This window comes from Bos indicus x Bos taurus, chromosome 21 (assembly GCF_003369695.1).
Source record: "Bos indicus x Bos taurus breed Angus x Brahman F1 hybrid chromosome 21, Bos_hybrid_MaternalHap_v2.0, whole genome shotgun sequence".
Lineage (NCBI taxonomy): Eukaryota > Metazoa > Chordata > Mammalia > Artiodactyla > Bovidae > Bos > Bos indicus x Bos taurus.
The window spans coordinates 58,042,673-58,061,980 of NC_040096.1; the positions used below are offsets into that span (position 1 = coordinate 58,042,673).

The window sequence follows — 19,308 nt, forward strand, 5'->3', positions numbered from 1 at the left end:
TGTTCAATAAGTGTTGGTTTACTTCTCTCCTTCTCTCAACTCTCATTCTATAATAATGCCTGTGTTGGTCACATTCAGTTCCTAGAGATCAGTTTTTACTGTTATGCACTTAACAATTGTATTAAAGTTGTCGCTTTGTAATAACGATTGGTAAACAAATGTACCTTTGAGCCTCATTTATACTTGTTTTACACTTGAGTTTAATTTTAGCTGTGGAATTGTAATTTTCATGTCTTTAAAATAGAGTCTGACTTCTGCCTAAATTACATAGCTATTAAAAATGAGCAGACTGATTATACTGTTCAAGTAATAGAATATTTAATTCTGTTTTAGAATATTTAATTTAGTTCTCTTTTTTCATTCTGTGTAACTCTGTTGACAAAGTACTCATGGATACAGCCTTAGAATTGTAAAGTTGTATTTTTTTTAGAAGTATGTTGACAGTTAAGCTTAAGCAGAGGCTTTAAAAAGAAAAGAGTAGCAGTTGGGTCTGTATCTTTCTGAGTGTAACTCACTATATCCATCCTTCTTAGAAATAGTACTTTTGGAAGAGGTACTACATATATCAGGCCCTTGGGGTTATACTTAGGAGTGACTGAGCATGTGACAACTGGCAACTTGTTTCTTCATCCTGGATTATTAGTTTCTACTTAGAAATGTACTCTAAAACATAGCCTGTAGTCACGTTGGAATCCTCACTTAGTTAAATGTGTGAGCCTTGGCAACTGAGGGAAACAAAATTATAAGTTGAGTTTATAAAATCTGTGTGAAAATTGCAATTGTTAGTGAATTAGCTTGGTATTTATTTAAAGGGTAGGGACAAATCATTTCATTCTTCTTTAACTGTGAAGGAGAGGTTTAGAGAAAATGTTCCATCTCTAAAGGTTATTTCTAGCTTAATTATTCTAGGTTAAATAACATCAATCTTTTTTTACGTAACAGGCATATATTCTTTCAATGCAATCGCTGATCTGGTTCATTTATTTGGTTCCTCTGGTTTTAGTCTCTTAGTTTTGACTGTTTCATTTCTTGTCACCATTCCTGAGATTCGAATGTAGCCAATCTTTGTCATCTTTAAATCTTTGCGAATAAGTTGTGGTACTTACCTTTAAAGCCAATCCTGTTAAATGATTCAGGTGTTTCTTTTGTCCTTATTTTTTCCCAGAGTAGATAAAAAGGACACAGATCCAAAGATGGAGGGAATTGGGTTCCAAATTAATCGTGTCAAACTGAATCGACGTGAGAATGTGTGTCTGTTGCTTGTATCCATGTTGGTTTTATTTTGGGAAGTTGTTTCCGTGTTCAAAATTTCTGACCAGAACTAGAGGGGAGCATTTAATTTCTATGGGAATATTTTTATTTAAGGCCTGAGATAAAGGACATTGCATTTTCTGAGTACTTGATAAAGTCTTTAAGACAAAAAAGCTTTTACCTCTTTGGTACAATATTTGCAAGGTCAAATGTAGTACACGACAGGTTTTCAGGTGTTAAATGATAATATCATTAAGGACTTAGGAGATGAAACTCTGAACTCTCAAGCAGACCTAATGAGGGATTGCAGCTCTTTCAGTTGAAAAGCCCTGTATGTATATCAGTTAAATCTATTACGCCATTTTTGTCAATAGACCAAGTACTGTGCTTTTATTTTAAATAATTCCTTTGAGGTGCTGCAAAGCAAAGTGTAATTTATTATAAAACTTTCTTTGACATAACCTTTTTTTGTTATTGCCTTGTATATATATTAAGATATATATTGGTAAATATGTATCTTATATACATATAGTATATACAAATGTATATACATTATTGTATATATATACAATATATTATATATATATTAAGATACACTTGTTTTTATTTTATATATATTAAGATTGTATATATATTAAGATATATATATATTGTATATATATTAAGATACACTTGTTTTAATTCCATATGTGTGCAATAGGCTTTGTGTAATATACATATACATAAATATAAAGGAATTATTAAGAATGAGAAAGTTATTTGCATTTCACCATGGAAATCTCTCTTTTTCCACGAAGGTTCTGTGATTGTGCACCAAACTGAAGTTTGGATGTTGGCAGAAAAAAGGAAAAGAGGTCCCAAATGAACATTATTTGATGTAGCATACGTTATTTTAAAGCGAATAATAAAGCTGAACAGTTATATCTGTGAAAGATCCTTCTAGTGGTATCTTGGCATCCTGAACTGTAGTCTCATCTAGTTTCTTTTCCAACTTTAATTTCCTCAAAAGTCACTTACCCTTAGACAACAAAGGTTCATTTAGATCTTTGCATGGAATTAAAAGCAACTGTATGATTTAATTGAATATCTGCTTCTAAGCCTTTGGCCCTGTATCATTTTTTTGTTCTACTGCTGCTACAGAGGATGCATATTATGTTCTATGATCTTCCAAACACTAATAAGTAAATATAATAGAAAAAAACACAGTAAAATACCAGTGTAAGATATTAATGAATTTAAGTAGTATTTTATATATAAAATGTTTTATTAGCTAATGACTGTTTTTGTAAGGTAGATATTACTATACTTTTTTGTTGTTCAGTCACTACGTCATGTTCCGCTCTCTGTGACCCCATGGATTGCAGCATGCCAGGCTTCCCTGTCCTCTGCTCTCTCTGGAATTTGCTCAGACTCATGTCCTTTGAGTTGGTGATGCTATCTAACCATCTCATTTTCTGCCGTCCCTTCTTTTGCCTTCAATCTTTCCTAGCCTCAAGGTCTTTTCTAGTGAGTTGGCTCTTCACATCAGGTGGCCAAAGTATTGGAGTTTCAGCTTCAGCATCAGTCCTTCCAATGAATATTCAGGGTTGATTTCCTTCAGGATTGACTGGTTTGATCTCCATGCAGTTCAAGGGACTCTCAAGAGTCTTCTCCAACCAAAATTCAAAAGCATCAATTCTATATAATAGTATACTTTAGGAGCTTTAATATTGAATTATGAGAAATATTTTGGAATAAGAATCCAGAAGCACTGAAATGAAGTCTTTTGATTGTTGGCAGATCTCACAATCTCATCTAACTTTAGTTTCTTTAGCTGTAAATTTGTGAATAATTGTAACGTTCCTATCTACATCACAGTGTTTGTTCTGAAGGCCATGGCATACCATATGATAATGGCCTTTGAATGTTGTCCGATGTTATACCAGTTTATAACAGACCAAAACACACAGTCAAAGGACAGATGTGTCAAATCTCATTGCAACCCTTTCCAATATTCTGCTCAAAATTACATGGTGACATGACATTTCATCATCTTAAATATTGCTTGAAATAAGGGGCCATCTGCTGGGGCTTGGGAATTTTCCCTGAGAGTGTGTCATATAATAACAGTAATTGTTATACCAGTTTTTGATCTCATAGAACCTGACAGAACACCTCTTGTGTTGATGGGCAATCCTGTCTCTATGACTTTTTATTTAGCTACCAATCTTAGCATATATTTTAATGCTGCATAGACTTCAGGGTCATGGTATCTTTTGTTGAACCCATATGACCTGACAGCACAGGTATCTTATGCTCAAACCCTGTCTCAGGGAGCACAGTTACCTCTGCGTACACAAACAGAGGCCACTTGCTAATCCAGGCAGCACAGGAAATGATTCTGTCATATAGCAGAATTGGCATCAGAATGTTTTTTTTCTTCCCAGGTGATTCCCTTCTCTGTACCCCTTAAAAAGGTAGACAGCATCCAATAACTTCTGAGCTGGTCTCCCAGCCTCTACTCTTAGCCCTCCCAGAGCCTGCTCTCCACCAAAAAGCCAGAGCTGTCCTCCAAACATGGAAATCAAATTATGTCATTTCCTTCTTGAAAACAACTAGTAGCTTCCCATCACTCCTGCAAATCAAATTCAGCGCCTCTGCCTTGCTATCTGGCCCCAGCTTATCTTACTACTTCATCCCTTGCCTCCGCTAGCGTTCGCTCTGCTGGGCTCATATTGGCCTTGCTGCAGTTTCATAAAGGCACCAGGTTTTGCTTTTGCTCCAGGCTTTTTTCCTCTGTCTCACAAGCCCTTCTTGCAGATGGTCACATGATTTGCTTGCTCACTCCCTTCAAGTCTCAGCTCCAGTAGTACGGCTTCCCAGAGGCCCTTCTTTACCTTCAAGCTCAAACAGGACCTTCTATCATTTTCTACCTATTCCCTTGCCCTGCTTTGTATTTCTTCACAGGTATTTGTTTCCTGTTCCTCTAGAATAACACAACAGAACTGTCTGCAGTCATGGAAAGGTTATTTAAAATCCTGCGCTATTCAATAGAATAGCCACTAGCCACACGTGGGAACAGAACACTTGAAATATATCTAATGAGACAGAGGAACTGCATTTTTAATTTAGCTTACTTTTTAAGATTTATTTTTTATTTATGGCTGTGCTGGGTCTTTGTTGCTGCATGTGGGCCTTCTCTAGTTGCGAAGAGCGGGGGCTACTCTTCTCTGTGGTGCGCTGGCTTCTCTTATTGCAGGGCAAGGGCCCAGGAGTTGGGGCTTGTGGACTCCAGAGCACAGGCCCAGTTGTTGTGGCTCATGGGCTTAGTTGCTGCATGGCATGTGGAATCTTCCTGGACCAGGGATCAAACCCATGTCTGCTGCGTTGGCAGGTAGATTCTTACCACTATGCCTGATTTACTTTTGATTAGTTTAAATTTAACCACATGTGGCTACTATATTGTACAGCACAATTCTAGCATTTAAGCTTCATAAAGACAAAGACTTGCCTGTCTTATACACAGCTGTGTCCCAGCGTCTAGAATAATGCCTCGTATGTAGGAGATACTGAAAAAATACTGTGTGACTAAGTGACTAGAGCATTAACTATGAAGTCAAGTGACTTAGGCCATAGTCCTAATAATTAGGTTGGTATTCTTGTGCAAAATTTGATTTCTCTTTTATAAAATGGCTTTCCGCTATACTTTTTTTTTGCGGAGAATCATATAAGAGCTATTTCTGATAATGTATTAGGAATTATAAAATGCAGGAACAGATTAAGAAATTGTTGTTGTTCATAGAAGGAGGGAATGATATAGTAATTGTTTTGGTAGTGCTAAGAGGATCAGGTCTTAAGAGGAATCGGTCTTAAGACTTAATTGTATTTCCTGAGCACAATATTGCATGTAAAATTTCCTTATTTTGATTAATTCTCTGGTTCCTTCCATTGTATGCAGCTTTGACCTTATACATCCTCATGAGGACAAGCTGCATGTCTGTTTGCATCATGCCTTTTTAACAAGATTCAATAAATGATGTGTGTCTCTGCATGTTTATTAAATTGGAATTGTGGTGACTTTGTTCAGTCCATTAGAAGACTAAGAAATTGCAAGGCACAGTCTACTTAAAGAAGTGCTGGAGTTGGTTTCGGAGGCCTTGAGTCAGGGGAACACTCTTGGCTTTGGTCCTGACCTTTCTTGAGGGAGAGCATGGATTTGTAGGGGTTAGGAGGGACATCCAAAAGTCACCAAGCCATTTGGACTGTTCTCCAAATGAACTTCACCTAAATCATCTGAGATATTTGGGCATCTCTCCCACTGTGTCTCCAGGCACAGTGATTCTCAGCCTCCCTTAATAGTAGTTCTCATTTTTAAGAAACACTTCTCATTTAAGTTTGAAATGAATTTAAACAAAGGTGAGACACTTGTCCCCAAAGGAATGGATATAGTATACACATAATTATTTTTCCTTGCCTATGTTGAAGGCTACACTTTCTTTTGCTTTTCTCCCCTTTAACCAAAGAACCCAAGGGTGTGCAATTATTCCTCGCACATCTGGACACCTTATTAAATATTTCCTTTCTTTTTTTCCCAAGTTTTATTTATTTAAAATTTTTGGCTGCACACTGCGACATATGGTATCTTAGTTCCCCAACCAAGGAACGAACCTGCATCCCCTGCATTGGAAGGCAGAGTCTTAACCACTGAGCTGCCCCAGAAGTATTTCCTTTCTTATTCTCATCCCTCTAGTAGTACTTCTCAAATGTAGCTCCAAGGTCCACTTGGTCAGAATCATTTGATGTCTTTATTAAACAGCTTTCCTGCTTTTCAACTGAGTTAGACTCTGTAGATATGGGTCCCCTGAAGCTGAATTTGAACAAGTATTAGTATCAGCCATTCAGTCATGTCCAACTCTTTGTGGCCCTATGGACTATCGCCCTCTAGGCTCCTCTGTCCGTGGGATTCTCCAGGCAAGAATACTGGAGTGGGTTGTCATGCCCTCCTCCAGGGAATCTTCCCCCAGGGATTGAACCTGAGTCTCCTGCGTTTCAGGCAGATTCTTTACCGTCTGAGCGGGGAAGCCCAATTTGAACAAGCTCCTTGGCTAAAGTCTGAATTTGGCCCAAAGATTTTTTCCCTTGATTACTTAGTTCATCAACTTTAACATCTAAGATCAGTGAACTGATCTTCATGTCTTTGTATAAGTATTAATACTTATTTATATTGTATAACCAAGCTAATTTTTGTTCCTGATTATCACTGGCTTGGTGGGTTAGCAGCATCCCAGAAGTAAGTGATTCATAAAAACCAACTCAGGTAAATGGGACTCAATTATAGATCCATTTTATTTGTTTGTGTATTTCTGTAAACTATTGTAATGGCCACAGTGTCCCTTGTGGTGCTCATTTTTAAAATGTAAATTAAAAGAGAATCATGTTAAATTTTTTTTTGTCTTCTTCATTATATGATAAACCTCTTTTAGTGCTTTAATACTTCTTTTATACATGTGTTTTATTATGTTATCTTATTCTTTTTGGCTGTAGGTGAGATATTATTCCTACACATTGCACTTTAATGTTTTAAAATAAGACAGATTTTAGGGCTCTCTGCTTTTTTCTTGTTGGCTGTGTTGGTGGTCTTCTGCAGTCTGTGTTGGAAGTTGAGAGTTGACTTTATGAGCGTGTTTATTCACTATCTACTGTTCTGTTTGTGCTTTCCTGACAATTTGCCGCAGCAGCCCAACTATAAGGCAAGATTTCTGCTATTTCTGCAATTATCCCAGAAAAGGAATTCTATTTTCTATTTGAGTCCTTGTAAAGTTTCTCTACTGTGGGCCCTCTCTGTTACTGTGCTTAGAATAATAAAGTACACTGGAGACAACATGTTACCTCGAGTGACCTCCGTCAGAGCTAGTTCTGGATGCTTATAGAGGTTACCTGATACACTCATTAAAAAAGAGAGATTTGAAACAGTGTTGGATGTCTTTGTAAACAAGCCACTTAAAGATGTCTTGAAAGCAATGTGTAAGTGGTTATCACATGGCATTCACAATTTTACTGCTATAAGATGAATTTTGAAGAATCCAACTGACCTTGTGATTGAATACTGTGGGACAGGATAAAATGTCCAGCAACAGCATTATTCACAGATTCAAAAAGTGCTTTATTTCAAACAACTCAGGTGGATATGAAAATGGTAAGCTCTGGAAAAGTAAAAGAGTGATTGTCATGGCAATTAAGCTGCTGTTGCTGAAGTTACATGTGAAGGTTTGAATAAAATTGTTTAATGATAAGTGAGAGTTGAAAATAATTTTTAAATTAATATACTGTTTTTTATTATGCATGATTTAAAATTTGTGTTTGTTACTAAGTGAATATAGTGCCCATTATAAGTAGACTCTTTCAGTTGCATCTCTTAATACATTCAAGTTGTGTTAAAAAACCTTTTATTTTTACTTTCTTATTGGGATAAACTTCAACATGCGTTGTATTTGGATACACAGAGGATTTTGTTTTTTCTTTCTTTTCTACCTAGATAAAAACATATTGGAAACAGAGATCACATCTAAGTAAAATTCTGATGTAACTATTGCACTACATTCTGGCATTATTCCTGCTCCTTGAAGATTCTCACTAAATATGCCTATGATAAAGACTACGGTAGTGTTTGTGTGCCAGGACAAATTTTGTGATTTCATTTATGCAAAACTTCTATTAATTTTTTCAAGTTTCTTTTCAGCTCTCTTGCCCTATGCAAAGTAGTAACAAAATATATAAATAAATATAAATATACAAATACATATGTATAAATTGTGTCTAATCAAAATAATTTTGGTTTTAGTGGGTTCCTCAAGGAGAGAAGGCGTTCCTGCCCATGTTAATCTCTCTGCATCATCCATGCTAATGATTGCAATGCAGTACACATCCAACCCAGGTAAGTGGAAATTTGGATGGATTTATTAATTCCAAGACCAGTAATTGAATAAGATATCAAATAGGCAAACTAGAAATTCTTAGGAGATTTTCTTTTGGTGAATAGACAACTGGAGTTGTGTTAGAAAACAGACTTCAAAATTGAAATAAGTTTTACTTGCCTCTGGATGTTAGTAGTAATCTTATTGGCTAGTGATATTTTTAGAATATTGGAGAACAGTTTTAGAACACTGGAAATGGCTTGAATATAAGTATATAGAAATAATTCAATGATTGAAATAAAAATAAAATAATAATAATAAAAATAAAAACAATCACCTGCAGTTCTAAGAACTACAGATGACCACTGTGAATATTTTATGAATTTGCTACTCTAATACCATACGAATATCCTTGCACGTAAATCTTTTATTATATTTGTGACTGTTTCCTTAGAGTAAGTTCATAAAAGAGGGATTAATGGGTTGAAGGGCTTGAAAAAATTTTCAATATTCCCACTAATTATGTATGAAAATACACTGTACCCTGTTATAGAGTGCTATAACATTTGTGTAGAGATGACTAGATAAAAAACAATATCTCATTTTGATTTGTGTTTCTTTGATTACTAGTAATGTTAAGCAGATTTAATCTGATATACTTTGTTTGATTTCCGTTTATTAGGGTCACTGCAGATGAACTTCAGGAAACTAACCTAAAAGAGGCTGACTATTGGAGTCACATGCTAAGACATGATCTCAATGTTTATTTTCATTAGTAGACAAATTTGGGGGCCCTGTTTTTGACCTTCTACTTAATTACATAATGAGTAATAATTGAGTTTTTGACTCAGGATGAGGAAACCAATTTTTTCTTTTCATTTCAAAATCTTAATGTTTCTTAATCTGGAATATCATCCTTCAAATATGAAATCCCTTATGATTATTATATGAGTTTAATTAAAATATATATTTGGAGGAAGTTATATCTCATATCTCTATTTGGCTTAAAGGATCCTCATAATGTCATTTATATTTATTAGAATATAATGAATCTAGTTCGTTTAAGTCTCTAGTTAGTTATCTAAGTCTCTGAGAATCTAGTTAGTTAACTAAACTCTGCATCAGGCTTTGGTCCTAATTTCCACGTTGGGAGGCAGTTTAGCAGGTCGGGTAGAATCATGTGCTTTGAGGTTAAGGGTATGTGAGTTCACATCTGAGTTCAGCACAAATTGCCAGTTAGCTTAACCATGAGCAAGTTCTTCAACTTCCCTAAAACTAAGTTTTCTCACTTCCGAAATGGAAATAATTCTTCCTGCAATAACTACAAATGTTGTTGTGAGGATTTAATGGCTTGGGTCTGTGTGATGTGCTTCGTCAGCATAATGATGTGGCACATCATGGACACCGCTCAGTAAATGGAAACACGGATCTCTACAATCTGCCATTGTCTTCTTGGAGTTGAATGTTTCATTGGGAAACCACTGCTATCAAATAGTGTTACTTCTGTTATTTCTAAATCCGTGTCTTCATCTGTTCATGGGGGGACATGTATAGCCAGCTATTCTATACTAAGAATGACATGTGGGACAGCAAGTTAATCTGGTGATGGGGGAAACGGAAGAAGTGAGGTGCTGTCCACCAGGGGGCTCTCTGTGACTAAGTGGGTAGGACATTATTATCCTTTGAACTTTTATTGGGGGAGATAGCCAGTGGAAGCTTGATCCTTGTACCTGATTGTATATCAGGAATAGAGCCGAGTTCTTGCTCAGGTACCAGGAATTCATTGCGTAACTCCTGTGTACGTTCCTCTGTGCTCAGCACTGTGAAAACCACCCTGAAATGTTAGACATGGTGCTTTCTATGGAGCTTATGTCTAATTGGGAAGATTAGGCTTATTCACATAAATGATTAATTTACAATGTAAAGTAGTATGTAAAAAGTACCGAATAAATTCTACGGATACTGTTAATTCATCAGAGGAGAGAACTGTATGGGTTGAAATGATCAGGAAAGGCTTTGTGCCACTTGATCATGGGTCTTAAAATCGTATAGAATTTTGATTGACGGGGTAAGTGGGGCATTCTGGGAGAGGAGGCAGTTTAAATAAAGGGACTCTCTGGGTCTGTTCATGGATAGTCAGTGGCCTCCTGTGAACAAGGTTCGTGTAGCAAATACAAGGAGAAGAGCAGACCCTGTGGAAGAGAAAGTACCCCAGACCAGAGAAAGCAGTCATGGCTTCACACAGTTCCCAATCTAGAGGACCATTTATAAACTCCACAAGCAGTTACTGAGTATCTGCTTGGTGCAACCCCTCCTCTCTCTTTGTGAAGCCTATCATGTGGTGGAGGGAGAAGATATTAACCAAATAATTACACAAGCAAGTGTCCAGTTTCGATTGTGACAAGTGCTTTGAATGATGTACATTGTGCTATGATGAGACCCTATAAAAGGGGATTTTTCTTTTATTGAAGAGATTAGGGAAAGCTTTTCTGGGAGTAAAACCTTTGGTCTGAGGACTGATGGATGAGTAGCATTAACAAGGCCTATCAGGGAGTGGAGCTTTCCAGGCAGAGGGCTCTTATGTGTCAGAAGGGAAACTTGCACGCAGGTGGGACTGACAGGTCACTGTAGCTGGAGCTCAGAGTGAGGGCTGCCTGGTGTGAGACGAGACTGTAGACACCCACAGGTTAGAACACGCAGGATGCTGTGGGCTCTGGGAGTCCTGCGCTCATCCTGAGTCTAATGGGGAGGTACTGAAAGACTGAGTGTTTGTGTGTGTGTCACTGGGATTTCCCAGGTGGCCCAGTGATAAAGAATCTGCCTGCCAATGGAGGAGACGCTGGTTAAATCCCTGGCTTGCGAAGACACCCTGGAGGAGGTAATGGCAACCCACTCCAGAATTCTTGTCTGGAGAATCCCATGGGCAGAGGTGCCTGGTGGGCTACGGTCCACAGGGTCACACAAAGTCAGACATGACTGAGCGACTGAGCATGCACGCACGTATGTGTCACCCTAGCTGCAGCTTAGAATGGAATAAAAGGAGCCAGAGTGGATACAGATTGACCCATGAGGAGGCCGTTGCATTTGTCTATACATGTAAAAGCCAGGGTTGATTGAGGCCAAGAAAAGTGGATATATCTGAGAGCTATTCAGGAAGTAAAAATTGTTAGGGTTTGGTGACATATTGGATATCCCTGAGAAAGAAGACACTGGAAGAGAAAGACCAGGCTTCTAAGGGAAGATCATGAGGTCTATTTTAGACATGTTATGTTCAAGCAGTCTTTAAAATATTTGAGAGAAGATGATATACCTTGGACTAATACATTGTTGTATGTCAGTTATATCTCAATAACACTGGGGGGAAAACCTACACATAACCTCAGTAATAATTCTCTATGTCCTAAAAAATTGGAATTGGTCAAACAGGAGATGGCAAGAGTGAACATCAACAGTTTAGGAATCAATGAACTAAAGTAGACAGGAATAGGCGACTTAATTCAGATGGCTATTATATCTACTACTGTGGGCAAGAATCCCTTAGAAGAAATGGAGTACCCCTCATTGTCAACAAAAGAGTCTGAAATGCAGTATTTGGGTACAATCTCAAAAACTACAGAATGATCTCAGTTCACTTCCAAGGAAAACCATTCAATATCACAGTAATTGAAGTCTTTGCCTCAACCACTAATGCCGAAGAAGCTGAAGTTGAATGGTTCTATGAATACTTACAAGACTTTGTAGAACTAACACCAAAAAAAGACGTCCTTTTCATCATAGGGGCCTGGAATGCAAAAGAAAGAAGTCAAGAGATATCTGGAATAACAGGCAAGTTTGGCCTTGGAGTACAAAATGAAGCAGGGCAAAGGATAACAGAGTTTTACAAAGAGAATGCACTGGTCATAGCAAAAACCCTCTTCCAACAACAGAAGAGACGACTATACACAGGGACATCACCAGATGGTCAACACCGAAATCAGACTGATTATATTCTTTGCAGCTGAAGATGGAGAAACTCTATACAGTCAGCAAAAACAAGACTGGGAGCTGACTGTGGCTCAGATCATGAACTCCTTATTGCAAAATTCAGACTTAAATTGAAGAAAGTAGGGTAAACCACTAGATCATTCAGGTATGACCTAAATCAAATCCCTGATGACTATACAGTGGAAGTGACAAATAGATTCAAGGGTTTAGATCTGATAGACAGAGTGCCAAAAGAACTACGGACGGAGGTTCATGACATTGTATAGGAGGTGGTGATCAAAACCATCCCCAAGAAAGAGAAATGCAAAAAGGCAAAATGGTTGTCTGAGGAGGCCTTACAAATAGTTGAGAAAAGAAGCCAAGCGAAAGGCAAAGGAGACAAGGAATGATATACCCATTTGAATGCAGAGTTCCAGAGAATAGCAAAGAGAGATAAAAGCCTTCCTAAAGGAACATTGTAAAGAAATAGAAGAAAACAATAGAATGGGGAGAGATCTCGTCAAGATCTCTTCAAGAAAATTAGAGATACCAAGGGAAAATTTCATGCAAATGGGCACCATAAAGGACAAAAATGGTATGGACCTAACAGAGGCAGAAGAGATTAAGAAGAGGTGGCAAGAATACACAGAAAAACTGTACAAGAAAGATCTTAATGACCTGGATAACCACAGTGGTATGATCACTCACCTAGAGCCAGACATCCTGGAGTGTGAATTCAAGTGGGCCTTAGGAAGCATTACTATGAAGAAAGCTAGTGGAGGTGATGGAAATCCTTCTGAGTTATTTCAAATCCTAAAAGATGCTGGTGCTAAAGTGTTGCACTCAATATGCCAGTGAATTTGGAAACCTCAGTAGTGACCACAGGACTGGAAAAGGTCAGTTTTTATTCCAATGCCAAAGAATATTCAAACTACTATACAATTGCACTCATTTCACATACCAGCAAGGTAATGCTGAAAATCCTTCAAGCTAGGCTTCAACAGTACATGAACTGAGAACTTCCAAATGTACAAGCTGTATTTAGAAAAGACAGAAGAGTTCAGTTCAATCACTCTGCCGTGTCTGTTTGTGATCGCATGAACTGCAGCACACCAGGCTTTCCAGTCCATCACCAACTCTCGGAGCTTGCATCTTTAAATTTCATTTCATGAAATTCATTAAAAATAGTTTAATTTCATGGCTGCAGTTACCATCTACAGTGGTTTTGGAGCCCAAGTCTGTCACTGTTTTCATTGTTTCCCCATCTATTTGACATGAAGTGATGGGACTGGATGCCATGATCTTAGTTTTTTGAATGTTGAGTTTTAAGTCAGCTTTTCCACTCTCTTCTTTCACTTTCATCAAGAGGCTCTTTAGTTCCTCTTCATTTTTTGCCATAAGGGTGGTGTCATCTGCATATCTGAAGTTCTTGGTTTTTCTCCCAGCAATCTTGATTCCAGCTTGTGCTTAATCCTGCCTGGCATTTCAGATGATGTACTCTGCATAGAAGTTAAATAAGCAGGTGACATATACAGCCTTGACATACTCCTTTCCCAATTTGGAACCAGTCTGTTGTTCCATGTCCAGTTCTACCTGTTGCTTCTTGACCTGCATACAGGTTTCTCAGGAGGCAGGTAAGGAGGTCTGGTATTCCTGTCTAGTTAAGAATTTGCCACAGTTTGTTGTGATCCAAATAGTCAAAGGCTTTAGCATAGCCAATTAAGCAGATTTTTTTCTGGAACTCTCTTGCTTTTTCTATGATCCAACGGATGTTGGCAATTTGATCTCTGGTTTCTCTGCCTTTTCTAAATCCAGCTTGTACATTTGTAAGTTCTTGGTTCACGTTCTGTTGAAACCTTGCTTGGAGGATTTTGGCCATTACTTTGCTAGCATGTGAATTGAGTGCAATTGTGTGGTAGTTTGAATATTCTTTGGCATTGCCCTTCTTTGGTATTGGAATGAAAACTGACCTTTTCCAGTCTTGTGGCCCCTGTTGAGTTTTCCAAACTTGCTGGCATATTGAGTGCAGAGTACATATATGAAACGCTACACTGGATGAAGCTGAAGCTGGAATTAAGATTGTTGGGAGAAATATCAATAACCTCAGATATGCAGATGACACCATCCTTATGGAAGAAAGTGAAGAGGAATCGAAGAACCTGTTGATTAAAGTGAGAGAGGAGAGTGAAAAATCTGCGTTAAAGCTCAACATTCAAAAAACTAAGATCATTGCATCCAGTCCCCTCAGTTCTTGGAAAATAGATGGGGAAAAAAATGGAAACAGTGACAGGCTTTATTTTCTTGGACTCCAAAATCACTGTGAATGCTGACTGCAGCCATGAAATTAAAAGATGTTTTTTCTTGGAAGAAAGGTTATGACAAACCTAGACAGCATATTAAAAAGCAGAGACATCACTTTGTTGACAAAGGTCCATCTAGTCAAAGCTATGGTTTTTCCAGTAGTCATGTCCAGATGTGAGAGTTGGACCATAAAGAAGGCTGAGTGCCAAAGAAATGATGCTTTTGAACTGTGGTATTGGAGAAAACTCTTGAGAGTCCCTTGGATAGCAAGGATATAAAACCAGTCAATCCCAAAGAAAATCAACCCTGAATTCCATTGGAAGGACTGATGTTGAAGTTCCAATACTTTGGCCACCTGATGCAAAGAACCAACTCCTTGGAAAAGACCTTGATGCTGGGAAAGATTGAGAGCAGGAGGGGAAGTGGGCAACAGAGGATGAGACGGTTGGATGGCATCACTGAGTCAATTAACATGAGTTTGAGCAAACTCCAGGATATAGTGAAGGACAGGAAAGTCTGACATCCTGCAGTTCCTGAGGTTACAATGATTCGGCCATGACTGAGCAACTGAACAACAGCAAAACACAAAAATGCAAATAAATCAGCTTCCTTCAGGAAAAAAGAGGTAATAGTAATTAAGAAGTTGTATTATGAGTCTTTAACCCGTTACAGAATTCTGGGCTAGAATTAATGAACTTTGAGCCCTCATGTTCAATGCTATTATACACTGAGTTGTATATAGATGATAAGTCAAGTTGTACAGTCATATCTTCTTTTACTATGTTTCACAGATCTTGTGTTTTTTTACGAAGTTTTGTAGCGTCTCTGCATTGTCAAATGATGGTTAGCATTTTTTAGCAATGAAATATTTTTCAATTGAGGTGTGTTCATTGTTTTATTTTAGATATAATGCTATTGCATCCTTAATAGACTATAGTATAGTCCAACCATAACTTTTATATGCCTGAAGAAACCAAAAAATTTTTATGATTCACATTATTGCAGTATTTGGTATGGTCTGTAATGGAACTTGTAGTATTTCTGAAGCATTGCTGTATATGAGTGTGACATTGCTCATGAGAGACATAGAATGAAAAGTGGATTTTATTTATGATCAGACCTTCAGGAACTCCAGCAGATACTGGCCCAATGGAAGAGGAGGAGCTTGCCAAGGAGGCAGAGAGCTGTTTGGCTTTTAATATAGGCTTTAAGCTATAAAAATGTTTGTTGTTACTTAATAGGAAGTCTTGGAGATAGCTGTATCAGGGGTCTGAGATGCCATCTTTGGGTTTCTCTTGAATTTCTTCTCATGTTTGCAAGATATGCCACAGTGAATATTCTTACATGCATGCATGCTCAGTCACTAAGTCGTGTTGACTCTCTACGACCCCATGGACTATAGCCGGCCAGGCTCCTCTGTCCATGGAGTTCTCCAGGCAAGAATACTGCAGTGGGTTGCCATTTCCTTCTCCAGGAGATCTCCCTGACTCAAGGATCAAACCCATGTCTCCTGTAGTGCAGGAGAATTCTTTACCACTAAGCCACCCGGGAAGCCCATATTCTTAAACAACCATATCTAAAAAATGGGTTTCAAAAATATATCCAATCAAATCCTATCAAAAATAAGATCAGTCAGGATGATTAGAGAAAAGTCTCCTGGTGTGCCTCTTTCCTTTTGTCAAAGAGGAAAAATGAGTCTCAGAAGCTCCCCAGCAGATTCCATTACGTCTTGCTTGTCAGCACTGAGTCATGTGGCTTTCCCAGCTGCAACAAAATCTGGCAAGTTGTCCTGCTTTGCAGTCTGTGTACTGGGAGCTGAACAAGGAAGAAAGGGTTGCTTACAGCAGTTGAGTAGCAACAGCACTGCCTGCCACAGGTAACGGGAGAGGGGCAGTCGTTAAGTCAAGGAAAGAGGGTGTTCAGCAGTGCTGAATTGATGAAGGTCGAATGATAGGTGGACTGAAAAGTCTCCATGGAGCTGAACGACTCAGAGGTCATTGGTGACTAAAGGGAGACCAGCTTCAGTGCTGTGATAAGGTTGGAAGATAGGTTAGGGAAGATATCAAATATGTATCTAACTAGGGTGAAAATATCTTTCTTCCACAAGTAAACATTGGCAAATTAAAGAAGCTTGCCGCTGTATAGCTTTTAAGGATTCCTCAACTAGATGAATTGGTGCTAAAAGACCTCTTTTCTAATCCATCAGTCTGTTCTTGCTATCTATCCAAACTTGGGCAAGATAGAAAACCAAACCTTTGTTCTCTAGCTGCAACATGGTGGTTATGAAATACATAATGTTTAAAGCTCTTAAGCTCAATACCTGGCACAAAATGAACACTCAAGTAATGTGAACTTTTACTATGATTAAGCAATTTTTTTTTCTGCATCATTCTTAATTACATTAATATGTTTATATTATAAAAGTATGATTCCTAGGGAGTTTTCTTAATATTTCCTATGCTAATAAGATAAATAAAATACTTTTCAGGGATCTTGAAATAAAACTTGATAAAGTCAAAGGTTTATATGATTTTTGATAGGTATAAATACATGAAAATAAGCAATTTCTAATTTAATGATTAGAGTGAAGAGTCCTACTAATATAGTTTATTACACAGGATCTTTTGTCTGGTATTTACATTTCATGTACCAATTATATTTTCTTCCTTTCAGTGTATCATTGTCAATTATTGGAATGCCTCATGAAATATAAACAGGAAGTCTGGAAAGTAAGTTTGGGGCCACGTTAAACTCATAGTCACAAATTGAATTTATATAATAGAGTAAAAGTTGTTTGCATGTTAAAACTATTGTTTAGGTCAAATTTATTGATGTCTTATTATCTTGGTGTGGTAGAAATTATAATTCTTTGCTTACTGGTTAATTACTTATCATTTAGAGAAGAAATGAGATTTGAAGAGCAGAGTGACTTGACAGAAGCAGTAATTGGATATCTCTCGTTTGTGGAATTTAGCAAATACTGTACAATGTGACAGTTTTATTTAATTTGAAAGGTTTCTTGGGAAACTTTCTTCTTTCAAATAGATGTGAATTATTAAAAAATATGTTTTACAGAAATGTTTTTAAAAATGTAGTGTTTGGCAAACTGGCTTTATGCCGTTCTAAAATCTTCCCCATTATTCTGAATAGAAAAGAATATGTTAAAAGATAGTGTACATCTGAACACTACCAGGGCTGGCTTATTTACAACACCCATGAAAATAATAAAAAGAAGATTCTAATGTGACTTAATCTGCAAAGGCCACCTAGATGATGAAGTTCCAGGGAAATTAACCACTTCAATCCCTCCACTAGAATTTTCACTGCTTTGGTAATATTGAATGAGCTACCTTTATTTTTATTTGATGATGTTGGTGAAAACATGCTTCTTGTTTTCTTTAGGATCTTTTGTATGTGATAGCCTATGGGCCTTCACAAGTGAAACCTCCAGCTGTGCAAATGCTGTTCCATTACTGGCCCAATTTAAAACCTCCAGGGGCAATAAGCGAGTACAGGGGCTTGCAGTACACAGGTAAGGGAAGACAAGCTCTGTGTGCCCCATCTTGATTTCTCTCATGCCATATTTGGCTCGCTTACTTATTTGTTTAAATACTGTTAGATTATGTTTACTGTACCCTTAGATGGTGTTATAAATCCTTTCTGAAACTAGGTGGTATAAAAATGAATTAATTAAAATTAATTTCAAATCTTTTATGACATCATAGCAAATTGCATTAAGTTTCAGCCCCATTTGCTATACACTGGCCTCTGGTGTTACCATTGCTAATCATATTGATCACCGTCAAGGTGTCAGCAATTAGTAATGCTGCAGATTGGTGCAGATTTAGCAGGGTCCCTAGCGGCTGATTCTGCTCTAGTGAGAAGACTTGGAGTGCTTTCAGCATTACAAATTCAGGCACTAAATAAAAATTAAATGACCCTGAAAGCCTAGTTGGACATAAAGAGTCAACCACTGGTGAATACTGGTATAATTAATAAACAGCAAGTAAACACTGAGTTTATTGTAAAGACATACATTTACCAAAAATGAAATAAACTAGCCTCTGTGTCGTTAATGTTTATGTTATAAAATCAAAGAAGCAGTATATGGCTAATAACATTTCTGATGCCCCTGTCTACCCTCTCACCCCCACTTTATTGTATACATATTCTTATGAAAATGTAAGAGGTAAATATTTTGGCATTGCTTTTATTCAAGGTATGGTAGGACTGTACACAGATGTTATAAGAATGTACTTCTTTCTTGGCATTTGGTGATTTGAGGTGGTTCAAAGGGGATTTAACTTAATACAGATGTCTGTTTTATGTTTCTGATTAAAGCCAAGTGTTAGAGATATTGATGGTCCTTGGTAAGCTTATTCTATACTCGGAACAAATATTAGCCTTAGTGATAACAATGGTATTAACGGAAATGATGAAGGTAGATAGTAAGAAATTTGAAAAAATGGAAATTGGTATTATTTATGTTTTATATCTTTAATAGTAGAGGATGTTTAAGTGTTGCTAAGTGGATAATTTGAGTGTAAAGGCAAGAATTTGGAAACACTCATAAAAGGTGAAATGACTGAAAAATTTGATACCAATCAGTTCTCAATATATCCCAGAAATAAACATTTATGTGATATATGAATAGGTAACTAATATCAAATGAAGCTGATTTATTTGATAAATATTTGAGAATACTGCATGAAAGAGAGAGCATGTGGCAGGAACTATATATTGACAATAGAAGAATTGACACAAAACCAGACCTCATGGAACTTAATGCAGTTTAAATATGGAAATTCATTCATTTATTCAGCAAATATTTGTGGGGCATCTACTACTAACCAGACATTATTCTAGGCACTGGTGGTACAGTTATTTAATAAAAACAGGC

General features: G+C 37.3%; 1 protein-coding gene across 8 annotated transcripts in view; it reads left to right on the top strand.

Moving 5' to 3' along the window:
* Positions 1-19,308, top strand: part of UNC79 (unc-79 homolog, NALCN channel complex subunit) — a 278,726-nt gene that overhangs the window by 65,837 nt on the left and 193,581 nt on the right. For all 8 annotated transcript variants that reach the window (XM_027520966.1, XM_027520960.1, XM_027520963.1 and 5 more), the window contains exons 5-7: positions 8,072-8,164; positions 17,082-17,137; positions 17,811-17,940. In XM_027520966.1, coding sequence (XP_027376767.1) covers positions 8,072-8,164; positions 17,082-17,137; positions 17,811-17,940 — 279 coding nt within the window. The remainder of the gene's footprint in view (positions 1-8,071; positions 8,165-17,081; positions 17,138-17,810; positions 17,941-19,308) is intronic.